The sequence below is a fragment of the Mytilus edulis genome, chromosome 11, assembly GCF_963676685.1.
Source record: "Mytilus edulis chromosome 11, xbMytEdul2.2, whole genome shotgun sequence".
In the NCBI taxonomy this organism is placed as follows: domain Eukaryota; kingdom Metazoa; phylum Mollusca; class Bivalvia; order Mytilida; family Mytilidae; genus Mytilus; species Mytilus edulis.
In genome coordinates, this window is record NC_092354.1 from 78,759,802 (window position 1) to 78,778,082 (window position 18,281).

Here is an 18,281-nt window from a genome sequence, read left to right on the forward strand (position 1 = left end):
GGCAATGTTGGTATATCACGAAATCTTTTTTTCAAGCTACAAATTTTAAAATTGTCAGCTTATGTATTCATTCAATTTCCACGGGAGAAAAAGCCAAACTGTTTTGTGATAAATAAAAAAAAGTACTAAACTGCAAGAAGGAAACAGGAGCAGATAACTCTTAAAATGGGCTCTTTGAATATAGAAAGAAAAGTGAAGTCTCTTAGATCGTTTTCTTACTAGAAAACAATAAGTATCGTTAAATTTACTATGTATACATTTCTGAATAAAAGTTAGATTTATGATTTATCTCCCCTTTTATGGGCGTTTTTCAATAAAAACGTACTTTCTTGTCCTAGCCACTTAAAAAATGTGATTGAAAAGTAATTGTTTGTGCAGTCAGTACATTGAATTAGATTTAACATTTTAAAGCAAAGAAACAGTATATGTTTTAGAGGGATTGATATGATATTGATTCCTGAATGGTCCAAAACCACAAGTATGTTTAGAGCCTACATATTTTGATAAACAGCTTTTAACATAAGATTTTTAATTTCTTCAGGTGTGTCCCTGACAAAATGTCCACTACGAAACGAAGTCATTAAAATTTGCTAATAAACAGTTTTATAAAATCAATGTAATTTTTGTTTGCAAGAGATATAAACATTAGGGTCTTTCAAAAGAAGTGATGCTTTTATAACGGCATTTAAATTGTTGGCAAGAAATATTGAGCACATCAAATGGACCAGAGTGATACCGTATTTTTTTAATATCCACTACGAAACGGGTCAAATCTCCTTCAGTATCTGGTTTTAAAATTATGAAAAAATATCAGTGTACGGCTTAATACATGCTTTGATGAATACAATCAGTCTTGTTACTATTGCAATAAAGGGATCGTGGGGGGGGGGGGATAAAACATGTGAATACGTCCCCTACGATACGGTCACCTACGAAAAAAGTATGGGAGAAAAACGTTTCGTAGTGGACACTACCACTACCATGCAGTCTTTTTTTACTCTTTTTTTCAATTATATTCGTGCAAAACAAATAACAAGGGTTAGTTTCATGTAATTTTTATGCCCCACCTACGATAGTAGAGGGGCATTATGTTTTCTGGTCTGTGCGTCCGTTCGTCCGTCTGTCTGTCTGTCTGTCTGTCTGTCCGTTCGTTCGTCTGTTCGTTCGTCCGTCTGTCCCGCTTCAGGTTAAAGTTTTTGGTCAAGGTAGTGTTTGATGAAGTTGAAGTCCAATCAACTTGAAACTTAGTACACATGTTCCTTATGATATGATCTTTCTAATTTTAAAGCCAAATTAAACTTTTGACCCCAATTTCACGGTCCACTGAACATAGAAAATGAAAGTGCATGTTTTAGGTTAAAGTTTTTGGTCAAGGTAGTTTTTGATGAAGTTGAAGTCCAATCAACTTGAAACTTAGTACACATGTTCCCTATGATATTATCTTTCTAATTTTAATGCCTAATTATATTTTTCATCAAATTTCACGGTCCATTGAACATGGAAAATGATAGTGCGAGTGGGGCATTCGTGTACTTTGGACACATTCTTGTTTATTGTGTTTTTATTAACATAGAATAGGGGTGATGTCAATTAACTACGAAACTTTTTGTCCACTACGAAACGGTTTTGTCAACTACAAAACGCATCAAAATGTCCACTACGTAACACGAGTTGTACCTTCATATGTGAAGTGCTGTCTAATCTTTATCGATAAAAAATGGTTCTCCAATTTAGAAAAAAATGAGATCTTTCTAGTATATAAAGTAAACAAACTGGAAAGTCTATAGGAAACATTTAAAATTGCAAAAATATGTGTGTTTAGAAGCAGTTTCGTAGGGGACTTTTAAACGGACACAAATTATGAAAATAATATCATTTTAAAGAGTATTTAAGATTGCACTTTTTGTTGACAAACAGGTCTATAATAGAGGTATTTAAAATAACTCTTGAAATTAAATTTTAAACAAGTTGATTTTCACACCAGTTTTTTTAGGTCTGAAAGTTACGCTTTTATTGAAAAACGCCCATGTAGCTACTTTCAGACCATTAATCCACAGTCGTCTGAAGATTTCATAATTAACCCCCCCCCCCCCCCCCAACCTCAGTAGCAATATTCCAACTTCACCTGCATATGGGATATACATTTCCAACTAAATCGGTATTCAAGGGCATGAAGCTCCCACTCAGACTTTGTAAAACGTCACCAGTTTCTGAGCAGAAAGTTGATGAAGCAGGGGTATGTCAAAGAACGTCATGTCCTTTTTCTAAAAAAAGTTTATCGGAAGGTACTAAGACCTTATTGATAAATATTCCTTATCAATTCACAAATAAGATACGATGGTCTTGGAAGTATAGATTATGCGTACTGACGTTGTTTATCATCGTAATAACATGTTGTAGTATTCTTTTATTTGCTTTATTCATATTACTTTTACTGATTAATCTGGGTTTTTTTTGTGATATCTATTTGACGTGATTCTGTACTTATGCATACCGTTATTGTGTTATTGTTCTATAATTTTGTATTCTTGTCTTTCATTTTTGCTAATGTATTTGTCTATATGACTTGTTGTGTGTATAATTTGATACATATGACGTGGCTCTGCACTTATACATCCCGACAGTATGTTATTGTTCTATGATAATTTTGTATTCTTGTCTTTCATATTAATTTTGCTTATGGTTTGTCTTTATGCCTTTTTGTGTTTCTTTGATCTTTATTTAGAAGAAATTCTCAATAAGCATATAGATAAGCGGCAAGAAGGACAAGGAAAACTTCTAATTTAGATTCTGAAGATGGTATGCCTTAAAACTATAGACTATATTCTGTTCATACTTTGAACGACCAAATCATTTTATATCTACTTGTGTGACCGCAAACGCGCGATTCTACGCCAGAGTTAATGTTAATCTAACCATGTGTCTGTCATGGGAAGAATTCGGTCCCAGTACTAAATATTTCAATCCTGTATCGGTAGATTTTACAAAGATGAATAAAATCGTGTAATAAAAAACCAATGAATGAGGTTGTTAAATTTGATGTATGCCTTTTTGTGCTACTTTGTTACATTTGTTTCTTTTTATAGTGATTGCGATGAAAACAGAATGTTGACTGCTGTACCCCTATTTTTGACATATTTACCTATTGTGTCTGCTGTTTTGTTTGTTCACGCATTAGAATTGATGCGATTGTCATACAAGTGATATGTTTGGCTAGCTATAAAACCAGGTTCAATCTGCACTTTTTAAATAAGAAAATGCCTGTACCAAGTCAGGAATATGACAGTTGTTATCCCTTCGTTTAATGTGTTTGAGGTTTTGATTTGCCATTTGATTAGGAACTTTTCTTTTTGAATTTTCCTCGGAGTTCAGTACTTTTGTTATTTTACTTTTTAAGAAGGAGCGATAACTGCATGTAAACAAATTAATATTCAGAAGAATCATAATTTTAATGAAACATTGTTTTAAAGTGCATCCATCGTATTATAATGTAATTGTCTGTATCTTTCTATCGTGACATTTAACATTAGTTTAACACATTACTTTAATGTTTTCTTATTATTGCATGTGAATTATTGTTTTCCCGATGAAAAGATAAAACATGATTAAAGATGATTAAAACATGTTCAGCCAACCATAACTGAAAGCCTATCGCCTAACCTACCACGTGACATGAAAGACACATGTCAGAGAGAGTAAACAGGCAATTTAACGGATTGGTTAATTGATGGCTATTTTATGGTTATTATTACACTCATAATCTGTTTGAATATTAAATATTTATATTAATTTGGAATCATACAATTCACAGTGTGTAATGTGATAACTAGTTATGGTATAAAGATGAGACGTGGACTTCCAGGGTCTTAGTTCTCGCGAGTTCTCACGAGATTACGATATCTTAGCGGAACATTCATGTCAAAACTATGGAAACATCTATTCGCTAACAATGTCTTGAATTTGTATAAATCTGTAAAATGTTAGATAATGATAGATTTCTACAAAATGCAAAGAGACAATTGATTAACGAAACAACGATTTATTTGTAAATTTTATAAAACAGATATTTCTGCCGCTATAGTTGATTTCGACAGTCATTAGAAGATAGATTTGAATAGTATAAAAACGGAAGCAATTTCAAAATTTTTCAAATTAAATTTTGCTAACTGCATATATGAATAACTTAAAAGGCACAATTAAAACGTTGAATTCATTTTCGGGATTACCGATTTAATTGTGATTTTGTTTCTTCAAATGATGGAAAATACATTTGATTTTTCTAACATTTTCAATCACCGTACCCATATCATTCTTCAAGTCAACATTTTAAAGTTAATATAGCAATACCGTGGTATGTTAAACATGGATGTTTCAAGATATCAGCAGACAAAGTTCGTGTTATTGCTGCTGATTTTCATCACTAGTTTAAACGATTCTATCGGTACAACTGTGAGTGTGGGAAAATACTCCGTAGAGAAAAACAGACGAGTTATACCAACTATCACTCCCGTGGAATCAGAACTGGCAAAATCTATTATTGTCTGTGTACGCAGGTTTCATGGCAGAGATGATGCATGTTTAGCAGACTACAACCCAGAAACACAAACGTGTAACATCTTTACTTCCGGTTGTTGTCCCGGGCACGGAAACGATGAAACTGAAACAGGATTTTCACTTTTCAGGCGAGATTTAGAAGGTAAGATGATTTTCAGAAGAATTCAAAATATGTTGCATTTATTTGATTATTGATGCTATCTATTCCGCAAACTGCTTTTGATTCAATTTCTTAAACACAACCACTTTAATATGTTTTTACCTTAATTTTCCCGTAATTCCCCCCCAGACGGCATTTGTAAAAATTGGAATCTAAGGTCTAGATTTTCAATCAAGTTAGCCAAATTTGATGCAGGAATGCAGATAACAAATTTATAAGATCATAATAACTTATAAATATATATATTCTACAAGTGTAGATTATAATTGCTTGTTTTTTAATGCTTTTAAATTCGCATTTTATGGGAGGTAACGCTGAAATAGTGCATTTTTTGAAAATCTAAATGTAATTTTGCTATTTTGTTTTTTTAGCCAGAAAAAAACCACGGTGACATTATCTGTTTTGATTTCTCAAAGCATTTTCTAAAAGCTATCGGTTCGTATTTTATTTTACACTTCTATCGTTTAGTTTTAATAACTTAATATTGTTTTCCCTGTATAATCCATACAAAATGTGTTATTTTGTCACAACCTGTAGTTGAGAAAATGCTCGGTGACCTATCATTTTTATTATACTTTTTAAATATTTGCTTCGTATTGGCAAAGTATGAATCTACGTACATGATCGTTCTATGATCTTTATGTTTTATTAAATAAACATCGAATAAAATTGAGAATGGAAATGGGGAATGTGTAAAAGAGACAACAGCATAAGGTCACCAACAGGTCTTCAATTCAGCGAGAAATTCCCGCACTCGGAGGCGTCGAAGACTTTTTTTTTATTTTTGTAATTTTTAAACTTTTGTTAATGAACTGTACGTATGGAATGTACAAATACTTACGTTCGGACATGTACAGTCACATAAAATTCCCAGTAGTCACTTCTGTTCATAATTATTAATAAACTGTTAACAAAACGTTGAATTTATGAAAACCTAAGGCTTTTCTACCTCAGGAATAGATTACATTTTGGCAAACCTTTCAGGAATTTTTGGTCCTCAATGCTCTTCAACTTCGTACTTTAGTCGGCCTTTACAACTTTTTTCATTCGAGCGTCCTGGTGTATACGATGAGTACATTTTCATTGTATTGATAACGATGTGTGAACAAAACAAACAGACATAATAAGTAAAAATGTCTAAAAAGGGTAAACAAGTCAACGTTATGCTAATATATATATCTTAATAGCTACAAAAAAAACCAAAAAAAAAACCCCAAACAAACAAATATGTAACAAAGAAGTTCGTAAATGATCGTTCTCGTGGCTATCTATAATAAATATTAATGAACACCGAAGACTTTATTTGTAATTTTGTAATTTTAACACTTTTCTTTGGTGAATTTCTTTCACCCGTTAGTTCTGTATTGGATGTTTAAATACATTCGTTTAAAATATGGACTTTCAATCGGGTTCCGTTTATAGAAAGTCTGCAACTTTGTCTGCAGGTTAAAGAACCTTTGCAAAAATCTTTAGGGTTCTGGATCTTGCAAGATTTCCACCAACATCCCCCTTTACCAAACAATTTCAGTGATAGTTGAATAACCGCCCTTCATCGACATTGCGGTGGGTTCAATTTTGTTTTTTTCTTAATTTGTTCACATCCTGAAGAAAAATGAAAGAATGAAAGTGTTGACATAAATTATGTAGAAAACAACATTCAATAAAATAATTTCCGAGGTACAGTATAATAACTAACTGATTATTCGCTATCAGAATTACAAATGTATAGCGTATATGTAAATATTGTAAAAAAGATGATATTTGATTAGAATTACTCATTGTGCTGTTTATCGGAACACTTTTTTGTCGGAACATGATGTTATTCAATATTTTAAAATAACATACTTTTTCCATCGACATTTTGTTTCAAAATGATGCAATATAAGTAAGGAGTCACCGAATATTTGCACATGTCATTAAACAAATAGAGAGATCGCGCTTTTAAAGAACTGCGATACAAGTGAGGGGTTTAGCTAGCGATCAAATCAGGTTTAATCCACCATTTTCAAAATCAGAAAATGTCTGTACCAAGTCAGTAATATGATAGTTTTTATCCATTCGTTTAATGTGTTGGAGCTTTTGATTTTGCCATTTGCTTCGGGACTTTCTGTTAAGAATTTTCCTGGGAGTTCGTTTTTGTTTGTGTTATTTTACTTTTACTTAAAGATTTGTTTGCATACTTAGGTGGGTTATTTCTTATCTTTGTTTTCTTGATCGGTAGTATTGAGCTAACAGTTATGGCTACCTGTAGTAGCGAGCCTACCTGTAGTAGCGAGTCTACCTGTAGTAGCGAGCCTACCTGTAGTAGCGAGCTACTTTTATAAGTGCTTTTGAAATCATATGCTTGTTTTTCAATTTTCAAGTAAATTGTAGTTGCACTGCGCATGTAATATTGATATTGTGTTTTCTTTACATTATTTTCAAAATAAGCAAGATGAAAGCTGAAATCCGTCAAACCCATTTAGCACACATACATGCACATAAAAGGAAATACTCCAAAACGATTCGCTTACTCTCATCACAAAAATACTCATCGGAATATATTAACAGTATTAACAGTAACGTTTCTAAAAGCCATGAAGAAAATGTCAAACGATTTCTAAAGACCAATTAAAATAAAAAAATAAAATTATCTGGCTTCTGATTTTCTTTCATTCATAATAAAAAAAGAAAATAAATTTCCATTATACATTATTTCTCTTCTCATTTTTTAATGGAGAAGTCAGATTTATGTCTATGATTTTAACATCTGAAATGCGGTATCGGGAACTTCAAAATGATTTCGTAAAACTATCGACTTTTTATATTCTATGGGAAGAACATTACCTTTGTTTTTGTGCGCGAAATGGGCAGTTCTAAAGAATGTAACCAGCATTTACATTGATGTGTAGAAGACATTTGATGAATTGTCGCTTTTGATGGAAAATGGCCATTGTTATATTAAAGTTCGTTTCTGTGTGTGTTTCATTTTAATGTTGTGTTTCTTTTGTGTCATAGTTCTCTTATAATTGATGCGTTTCCCTTAGATTTAGTTTGTTACCTGGATTTGTTTTTTTCTCAATCGTTTTTTGAATTTCGATTAGCGGTATACTACTGTTGCCTTTATTGATGGCTTCCGGCAAATCTTATACGGAAGTACATTACGTGATTTTGCATGAAGCAATGTACCCTTTACTTATTTCTGATCATGATATTAAATGAAAGAAAAAAAAACAATCGTGCTCAGGTATAAAACTAAATACTTTGACGCCTTTTCTCTATTTCTACTTTTTTTTCATATATATATGTTGCATTGGTGTTTAATTTTGTTTCAGCTCAGTGTTTCTATTGCCACGGGCTTCTTCTTATTGATTCATTTGGTTTTAATTTGTAACCCGGATTTGGTTTCTCTCAATCGATTTATAAATTTTCAACAGCCATATATTACTGTTGCCTGTATTTAAAAATTCATTTTAATTAGTACTGAATAACTAAAATATTTACAAAATGAAATACCATAAGTTTGTAATGAGTTGTCATAACAACGGGTATCATTACATAATAGGTGTTTTGGACTACAAACTATCAGATGAGGACAGAATTATAAGAAAATCTATCAATGTTTTAATAAAAGAGGGACGAAAGATACCAAAGGGACAGTCAAACTCATAAATCTAAAACAAACTGACAACGCCATGGCCAAAAATAAAAAAGACAAACAGAAAAACAATAGTACACACGACACAACATAGAAAACTAAAGAATAAACAACACGAACCCCACCAAAAACTAGGGGTGATCTCAGGTGCTCCGGAAGGGTAAGCAGATCCTGCTCCACATGTGGCACCCGTCGTGTTGCTTAAGTGATTACAAATCCGGTAAATAGTCTAATTCGGTAGGTCATATTCATGAAAGGGAAGGGGATTGTAGTTACGACGTAAGGAACATATCCGATATCATTTGTGAAACGGTTATTCCATAACGGTCAACCAACTCGTGATGGCGTCCGTAAAATTTACGAAGGGATGATTTCAACTTTACCATTTGGAACTCTTGGTTTAATAGCTTCCTTGTGAGCAGCAAACCTCTATCAAGAAAATCATGATAGGAAATGCAAGCACGGGAATATCGTATCAATTGGGAGATATATACCCCGTATGCAGGTGCTGCTGGAATGTTGCTACTTAGAAATGGAAAGTTCACAATTGGAAAGCTGAAATCATCTCTTTTGTCGTAAAGTTTTGTTTTCAACCGACCCTCATTGTCAATTTCTAGATGTAAGTCAAGATATGAAGCCGACTTAACTGTATCTGTAGTATCCTTTATCTCTAGTTCGATTGGATAGATGCGTTCCACATAGTCACCAAATTTTGAATTGTTTAGTGAAAGAACATCATCTATATAGCGGAAAGTAGAGTTAAAGGATATTGCTAACTTCTTATCTTTCTTCCTAAGAAGTTCCTGCATGAAGTCAGCCTCATAATAATAAAGAAACAAGTCGGCGAGTAGAGGGGCACAGTTTGTTCCCATTGGAATGCCGACAGTCTGTTGAAAAACACGTCCTCCGAACGTAACAAATATGTTGTCAATCAAGAAATCAAGCATCTTGATAATATCAGTTTCAGAGAATTTTTTGTTTGAATCAGAGTGATTCTTTACAAAGTAGGATTTATCCCTCCCTAAGACAAGATACTTGTATCTACGTTGGCCATTCTTTTTTATGAAGCAAAGTAATATCAACTCTTTCAATTTGTCTTTTAGTTTGGAATGTGGAATACTTGTGTACAGGGTAGAAAAGTCAAATGTTTTAATACTGTAACAAGATGAAAGAGAGTTAGATTGTATGTACTCTAAAAGATCTTTGGAATTTTTAAGTATCCACATCTGATTCACGCCACCTCTAGAATAGGCAGTTTCACAATAACTTTGAAGCCCGTCTTTGATTGCTGATAAAATAGATGTTAATAATTTAGAAAGAGGTTTCGTGGAGCACTTGGAAGACCCAGCAATATACCGTTGTTTGTAAGGACACTTATGTAGTTTAGGTATCCAATACAGTGATGGAAGATCCAGTTCTTCATCTTTGGTTGAAATTCCAAAGGAACATAGAACAGAACTATGATTATCCAGGATTTCCTCTTTGGTAAGTGTCGTGAGGGTATATGTTGAGTTACCAAGTGAATTGTCAATACCTAATTCGTTTATCAAGCAGTTGATGTAGTGACTTTTACACACAAAAACGATGTTATTTGGGGCTTTATCTGCAGGGACAACAACATATTTGTCATGGAGGTCAGATAGGTGTTTTGCAACATTTGGGTCTTTAAAGATTGACGTAGCATGGGCATTGATGGACCCATTCAGTTTCTTAATTCTGATTTGTATCAACGACCTCACTGCCTTAATCCATTCGGAAAGAAATGTTTCACTCCCTTGTGACCCAGAAACTGACACCACGAGCGACACATTACATTTCAGTAACAAAATAAAGTCAATACATTTTGGCTAAGAAGCTGGCATTTGGTTCAATTCTATGATAGAACTTCATTTCTGTATAAATCATACGAGAAGAAATCGCCAAAAGTAGTGTTTTATTACGTGCATAAGAAGTTTTAAAATCTGGAACACGTCAAACTGGCGTTAGGTGTTTGAGAAAACGGAGTCAGTACTGGAAACGTTTATGTCTGCTTGCTGGAAATAGGTTAAGGTTCCGTTTCTTACGTGCAATACATAATGTAGGGATTTTTAGGCTTTTAGCCAACATAGCCAACCCCCCGCATGTGGCGTTCTTCACGATGATAGTTGCGTATTGACATTCAACGTGTCCAAAAACAATCACCCCTTCAGCATGAATCTGACTGCCGTTTTAGAAGTCCAGGTTAGCATATCTTTATACCTCGTTCAACATTTCGCGTGTGATGCTCTTAACAAGTTGATAGTTTGAAAAAACCCAACCCTTTAACCACAAATCTTACGTACTGACCGTGGCTACCAAACTTTTAAACACAGTGTTGACTGCTGTACCCCTATTATAACATTTTTTTATATTATATTTGTTTGACTTGTCCATACCTCGTTGTCAATACAATGGAATTTGATGCAACTGCCATACAAGTGAGAGGTTTAGCTAGCTTTACACCCAGGTTGAATTCATCATTATTTACATAAGAAAATGTCTGTACAAAGTCAGGAATATGACCGTTGTTATCGATTCGTTTGATGTGTTTTGCGATTTTGATTTAGTCATTTGATTAGGGTCTTTCCTTTTTGAATTGTTCTCGGAGTATTTTTGTAGATTTTTACTTTTTTCTTCTATCAATTTGAAAATAGTATTTCATACATCCTTTTTAGTTCTTGTATTAATCCACGTATTGTTTATTTCAACAAATATTAATTCAGAATAAGCTGTTAATTATTGAAATAAACAATACGTTGATTAATATAAGATCTAATTAGAATGTATGAAATATTACTTTTAAATTGATAATAGAACAAAGAAACCAGATAATAAGTTAGTACGCCAGACGCGCGTTTCGTCTACATAAGACTCATTAGTGACGCTCATATCCAAATAATTATAAAGCCATATAAGTACAAAGTTAAAGAGCATTGAGGATCTAAAATTCCAAAATTTAATTTAAATTCAATTCCAAAAAATGTAAAAATTTATAGAATAATCTGTTTCCCATTTAACCATTTACACGGCAATGAATCAAGTTGTTTAGAGATATGCAACCTCATTTCCCAATGGTAATTCAATTATCGATAATGGATCCTGCTATGAAATGTGAGAAAAACAAAGACATTTAAGTTATTATCTCATAGATGATCAGATTTACCTAACTTAAACATTGAAGTATAAATTTCACGCTTCAATGGTTTGTAATTAAGTGGAACAATATTTTTTATGTGCTGAGATCAAATACTTGAATAATTCAATTTATGGAAATTAAAATGGGTATATATAATTTATTTACGTAAATGCTGATAAGGGAGTTCGTTTTACTAGAAAGTACGTAATACTTAAACGTGCGACATTGTTTACACAAACTATATAATATCTATAGAAAATTTATAGCATTTATAATTTTTCAACGTTTACGGAATAATATTTACATGAACTTTTATAATTTTTCATACGATATATTTTAGACTTTTTAAGATATCTTATCACGAATACTGATAAACGTTATAAATCACTTGAAGGATTTTTGTGTAATAACATTAGTTTTCGATTGCTGCCAATGAAAAGCTTAACTTGTTTTTAAATAACAAAGAAAGTTAAACACTATGTTGGCCAGTGTATTTTGTTAATATCATAATTTTGCAAACACTTCTTTTAAAGCATTGTATCCAAATGCGTTTGTATAGTTTGCATCCTTACTACGTCTAACACCTGTTGGTGTATCTAGGAATTTGCGTTGACAAGGTGTCATTGTGGTGCAATAGCCAACAATATTGTCTAAGTCCTATTCTGATAAAACTGGTAAAATCAAAATGACGGTACAAATTGGTCAATGACTTATACATTTGGTAACAAACAATCTTTTTCCCAAAAATTAACCGCATTCCATCAAACGTTATAAGAGGAGCTGTGTCCAAATGTTGTTTTTGTGGTTTAATAGTATAAAAAATATCAAAGTCTCATTGATCTTGAGCGTGCATCATTGTTTCTCGTTTCTCGTTTTCATATTAATTAGATCTTTGGTTTTCCCGTTGAATGGTTTTACAATAGTAATTTTGATGACTGTTTACATCTTGCTGTTCGGTGTTCCGTTTTTAAGGTCGTACTTCGACAGTTAATGATTTACTTTTAACAATTTTGACTTGGATTGAAATTTGTCTCATTGACACTAATTGAACATCTTATTATATTTATTTTCTAGATATATGCTCTAACATCAGAAATAGTTTACCTTAGTTTTATTTTTATGAAATTGTGGTCCTCCATGCTCTTCATCTTCGTACTTTATTTAGCCATACAATGATTATGACGAGAACGGCTTGTCATGGCGGACTCTTCAAATTAAATGAATTAACCTGTATATATAAAATATTCTGATGGATTCAAACGACCATTATTAGTGTTTATAATAGTTCAACGATATATAATGATGTGGAGATAGTCGTTGATATACAAACCGCCCATCAAAATTAGTCCCAATCAGATTAACCGTATTTATGGTTGCACTTCGCAAATATAGCTGTTTCTCAAATATATTATATTCATAGGTAATTAATTTTGTTTACATATTGGTTCCCAGTTATCATCTCTATGTTTATCTCGTAAAGACATAGGTTGAGAAAGTTACCAGTAGAATATGCATTTGCATATCAGTCATATTGAAATCTGTGGAACTCTTTAAGTCAAGGTAAGGATTGTATAGAATTTTAATGTAATAGAAAACTCGAAAAATTCGGGCATATACACGTTGATAATATGCCACATAGTCCTGTATTTTCACCTTTGAAAAAAAATAGCGTTAACTCATATTTTGTATTTTGCAGGTTTGATCAGTCAACCAGCACAGGACTGTTCATTTTATAAAAATGCAGGACAACCAACAGGTGTTTATAAGATTTACCCCGAACATGTTCCGAATGGTATCTCAGTTTATTGTGATATGGACGAAGATGGCGGTGGCTGGACAGTGAGTTAATTCTATTGTTTCAAATGGTCCCTTTGACCAACACATCATCTCTCAAACATCAACATACCCTTAAAAATAACGGTTATGACTACAGCTAGAAATCTGTTTTCAGTAACGGATTAAATCCATACCGTATATTGAAAGTCCCTTTCATAGTCTCCAACTGTTTCTAAAAGTATAGTGAAGGTACTTTTAAATTGATAATATTATATGACGTTTCAATGTAGTATTTAAAATCATGTAAAGTAAACTAAATTTTATAAAACAAGGCAAACGCATTTTTTTTTATCTTTTAACCAGGTTATACAACGACGGTTTAACGGCTCGGTGGACTTCTATAGAAACTGGGAGGAGTACAAGTCTGGATTTGGAAACGTTGCTGGTGAACATTGGTTAGGTTAGTAATTTAAAAAAGAGAAGGTTACCAGACAGATAATAATGTGCGTTAGACGCGCTTCGTCTACACGAGACTCATTAGTGACACTCTAATCAAGACGGTTGGATACCTAACCAATAACGCTGTTGTAGATCGCTTCAAATAAAAATCTCCGAAAAAGCTGTTCGGAATGTAAAGGGATTGTGTTAGGTATATGTATTCCCTACCCCTTTGACTTATTTTCAATAATGCTGGCATTTAAAAATTCCTTAAAAGTAAATTTTAAAGAAAATGACCTTGTCATCTACAAGCTTGAGTTTCAGTATTCACTTCCACACTTAAAGTGCCCGTGCCTAGATGGTAGTATCGAGATAACGCTTAATGTGTCTGCACTTTGTGGGGAATCTATGCACCACCACCTAACAAACCTGTTCAGTATCGGGAATGTACTACAACTATATGTTCCTGTTAAATGTTAAATCTCTGTCCCATAACTGAATGTGCCTATCCAATGCTTAAGTTTTTGAGGCGCCAACCCTCCTTTAACATGAGGAAGTGGTGTGACAGTACAACATGAGAACAAGCTATATTAATCAGGATTTTACTTACCCGATCGATACAAAGCAGAAAACAACTTACAAATACAGACTGGACGTAGCAGTATATTTATACATCGGTCACAAAAAAAAGACAAAAAATACAAATATGAGAGTACTCGCATTTACTGACAACTTGTTCAACCACAATGACAAATGATAAATAAAACGTGTACTAGTATCTGTGACTTAAATACTAATATTTAGTATATAGTCTGGAGCCTGTTGTTCAGATAAGTTCTTTAATTTACCTGTTTGAATTTTTTAACACTAATCATTTTGGGGCCATTTATTATTCCTTTTATTGATAACTTAACACATTGTGACTTGGATGGAGAGTTATCTCATTTTCGTATACACAACACAACATGACCTTCTGTAGTGCCAAAATAGAGGTATCGACAAATGAGTTTGATGCAAAACTTTTCGGAAATGTTAGCTTAACTTCGTTTATAATTTGACCTTCTTTGCGTTTTTATTCGAGCGTCTTTGGTGAGTCTATTTAAGACAAATCGCTGTTCTGTCGTATGAAAATGATACCCAGGTTTCGATGACGAGTTTAGTGTAGTTATGTGAATGTGTATATATGTGTATAACAATAATACTTAGTAAGGTTTTGATTTACTGATTCTAGTAACAAAATCAATATTTATTACTAATATAACAATATTCAAAGAAGTAAGTTCATGCACATATACTTTTGCAGGGAACGAAAATATATACCAGTTGACACGAGGTAACAGCTATGTACTAAGGATTGATTTACAAGCTTTCGATGGGACTAAAGGATATGTTAAGTACTTCACTTTTACTATAGCTGAACGAACCGACGACTACAGGTTATCCATCGGAGAATATTGCGAAAATAATGTCGGTTAGTTAATATTAAAAGTTTCAATCATGTCCATTTGTAAAGTATTTAATCTTTTCATAGCTGTGACAGTATATAAAGGCAACAGTAGTGTACTGCTGTTCGAAAGTCATAAATCGATCGAGAGAAAACAAATCCGGGTTACAAACTAAAACTTAGGAAAACACATCAACTATGAGAGGAGAACAACAACACAACATATACTCTAAAGTGCAAAAAACCTATTGACAATGTAACACACACAGAAACGAACTATGAGATAACAATTGCCATGTTCCTGACTTGGTAGAGGACATTTTAAGAAAAATGGTGGGTTGAACCTGGTTGTGTGGCTAGCCAAATCTCCTGCGGTTATGGCAATGTTAAATATAACACTAAAATGACAGTATATGACGGTGAATATTCTGGGTATGCTCTCTAATAACTGGCCATTTAGCATGTTTAGCAATACGAAAGACATTTACATCGTGTTTTTTTTTGCGTCCAAAAATAAGTTTCAGTGGTAGACTGAACAACGAAATGATTAGAATTTGAATAACACATATATAATGAGATTGTTGTACAATGTCGATCTTTTCTTTTCATTTTCTTTGCCTGCTATTATATATGTTTTTTGTTATAAAGAATATCAAACGACTATTAATGTAAAAAGTATTAAATAATGTACATTGAAAAGATAAGGTTAAATATTAAATGACCTCACATCAAATATCCAGTACTTGTAATAAAACTCATTTTGATGGAATAAGGCGAAACTTGTCTACCGATATTCATCGATGATTATTGATACTGTTGATAACAACTACTTTATATTTCCAATAAAAGAGAGCTGGTCTTTTTTATTTAATCAGTCAACGTTGGTTTATTTAACTATATGTTTTAAATATAATTCGATAATTATTTCACACTCACAAGCAAAAAAATAAGTTCCTAAGTATTCATAACTCCTGTAGATATGAACATTTAAGTGACATCTGTCTAATTATAATGTATTCGCCTTGATTTATTGACGAAAGATATATACCACTTCTGTCATTATTCTTTTGTGTTCTCTCTTGATGTCACTGCTTCGACATTCTTAATGACCTATAACATTTTAGAAAATTATTATTTTTATTTCTTTAATACAAAAAAAAAAAAAAAAATGCTACTCTTAAGCCTTATTTGGTTACGGAAATGTCTATTCATGATTTTGATGGTTTTTTATCTTCATTTACACTGGAGTAATTGAGAATATAACTGTTATATCAATAAGGAAATAGATTTTAACAATCGACACAAAAGTTTGAAATCAGAAGGGACACAATTTATATACTTAATACATAACTCCATTATGATACGTTGTTCTCTCATACTAAGGTGAGGATGGAGACTTTGGCATGATGTATAACAACAATGCAAATTTCAAAACACAAGATCACGACGATACTGCAAGACCAAATTCTCTGCCATGCAGTCAGAAATTACATTCCGGATGGTGGTTTCAGCCATATTGTTCCACTGTAAATTTAAATGGAAAATGGACTGCTGATGATAGCATTGACTCCATGAATTGGCATTATTGGAACCCGTATTACACTCAGGGTTTAAAAAAGTCATCAATGAAAATTCGTCGTAAATGAAGTAAATCTCACAAGAATGACGAAAACGTGAACAATGATCGCTATGTCTATTTAAACCGCGCTACGATTTATACTTATGTGTTCAATTTGTTTAAACAAGTGTAAATAAAAGTACGCTAAATATTATGACTGTAACATTTCGCTCATAGTTATATAGAAGTGCTCACTTGTCCGTCCATCCTTCCGAAAGACATCTTTACTAAAATTTGTTTGACAGAAAGCCTGCGGACTTAGTAGGATTACTGGCTGTCATATATGTGATTATACCGTCATTTTTATATGACTATGTGAAGTGGGGGTATGGGTGTCTGAGTATTTGTTTAGAATCTTAACAATAACGCTTTGTGACCGCAATGTTCTTTAAGGCAATTTTAGAGAAAGCTTTGTAGAATTGTTTGCCATTTTGTGTAGTTAACGACAGTGTACTACACTTTTGGTTTGATTTCTTGTACTGGAGTTATTGCACGTTGATAATTTTAATTATAGTTTTTTAACAATGACATCTTGTGAACACAATTCATTTGAGATTGTTTTTAAGAACGCTTTCATACTTTGTAGGATTTATCTATATCGTATGATGTTGTACCATTTTTATAGGGTCAATGAGCTATTGGTCTTGTTTTGGTCTATGGATGCACAAAGACCACATATGCTTCTATGAGGAATTTTGACATAATGCTGTGACATTTGGTGGGATTGTTAGCTACCATACGTCATCGACCATATTGTACCGTCATTTAAATTTGACATTTTTCATTAAAGTTATAGGACTCTGACAATATTGTTGACTATTGCACCAAAACGACACTTTGTGAACATAACTCATCCGATAACGTGAAATAAAAAAGTGCATAACTGGTGCATTAATAGTTGGCCATATTATCTTTTAGATTTCATCATTTTACTGAAGTTAAGGGACTTCGACTATTTTTGCATTTTTACAATGATACTTTGTAAATTCAACTCCTCTGACATATTATGACAGAAAACAGCATACTTTAAAGATAATGAACAACCTATGGTAGAACACAGCACTGTAACGTATGCTATGTGTCTCTACGTTGTTGCACATTTATACTTTGAAACATATTAAAATTGAGTGCTTATATGTATATGTGTCTATTTATTTTATGTTCAGATGTGTTTGAACAATGTATATACTTTTTGTTTTTTTGTCATTTTGTCATTTCTTATTTACAAGATAAGTGTGTTTGTCTATATCTAATATCTTATATGTTATATTTGTCAATGTGTTTTTAAAACCTCAGCGGATTTTTTTTTGTCTATGTTCTCAGCATGTTCGGCTTTGAATACCTTTTTTATATTAACACAGTTAACATTGGAATTTAGTAGGATCCATAATCCTCCAAGTAAAAATTAGAATTGTAATATCTACTAGTATGTAGGGATACTTAGATTTGTACAAGGAGAATTATTGATTGTGCTAGATGATAAGAAAACACAATGAAAGA

The 18,281-nt window shown here is 32.6% G+C and overlaps 1 protein-coding gene across 1 annotated transcript; it reads left to right on the plus strand.

Annotated features, from left to right (window-relative positions):
- The first annotated feature begins 4,150 nt into the window (after positions 1-4,150).
- LOC139496348 (ficolin-2-like) lies at positions 4,151-18,052 on the plus strand. The gene is made up of 5 exons (XM_071284876.1): positions 4,151-4,696; positions 13,202-13,344; positions 13,645-13,741; positions 15,023-15,190; positions 16,547-18,052. Exons 1-5 carry the CDS (start codon positions 4,354-4,356, stop codon positions 16,807-16,809), a joined length of 1,014 nt encoding a protein of 337 aa, XP_071140977.1. The 5' UTR covers positions 4,151-4,353; the 3' UTR covers positions 16,810-18,052.
- Positions 18,053-18,281: the final 229 nt, after the last annotated feature.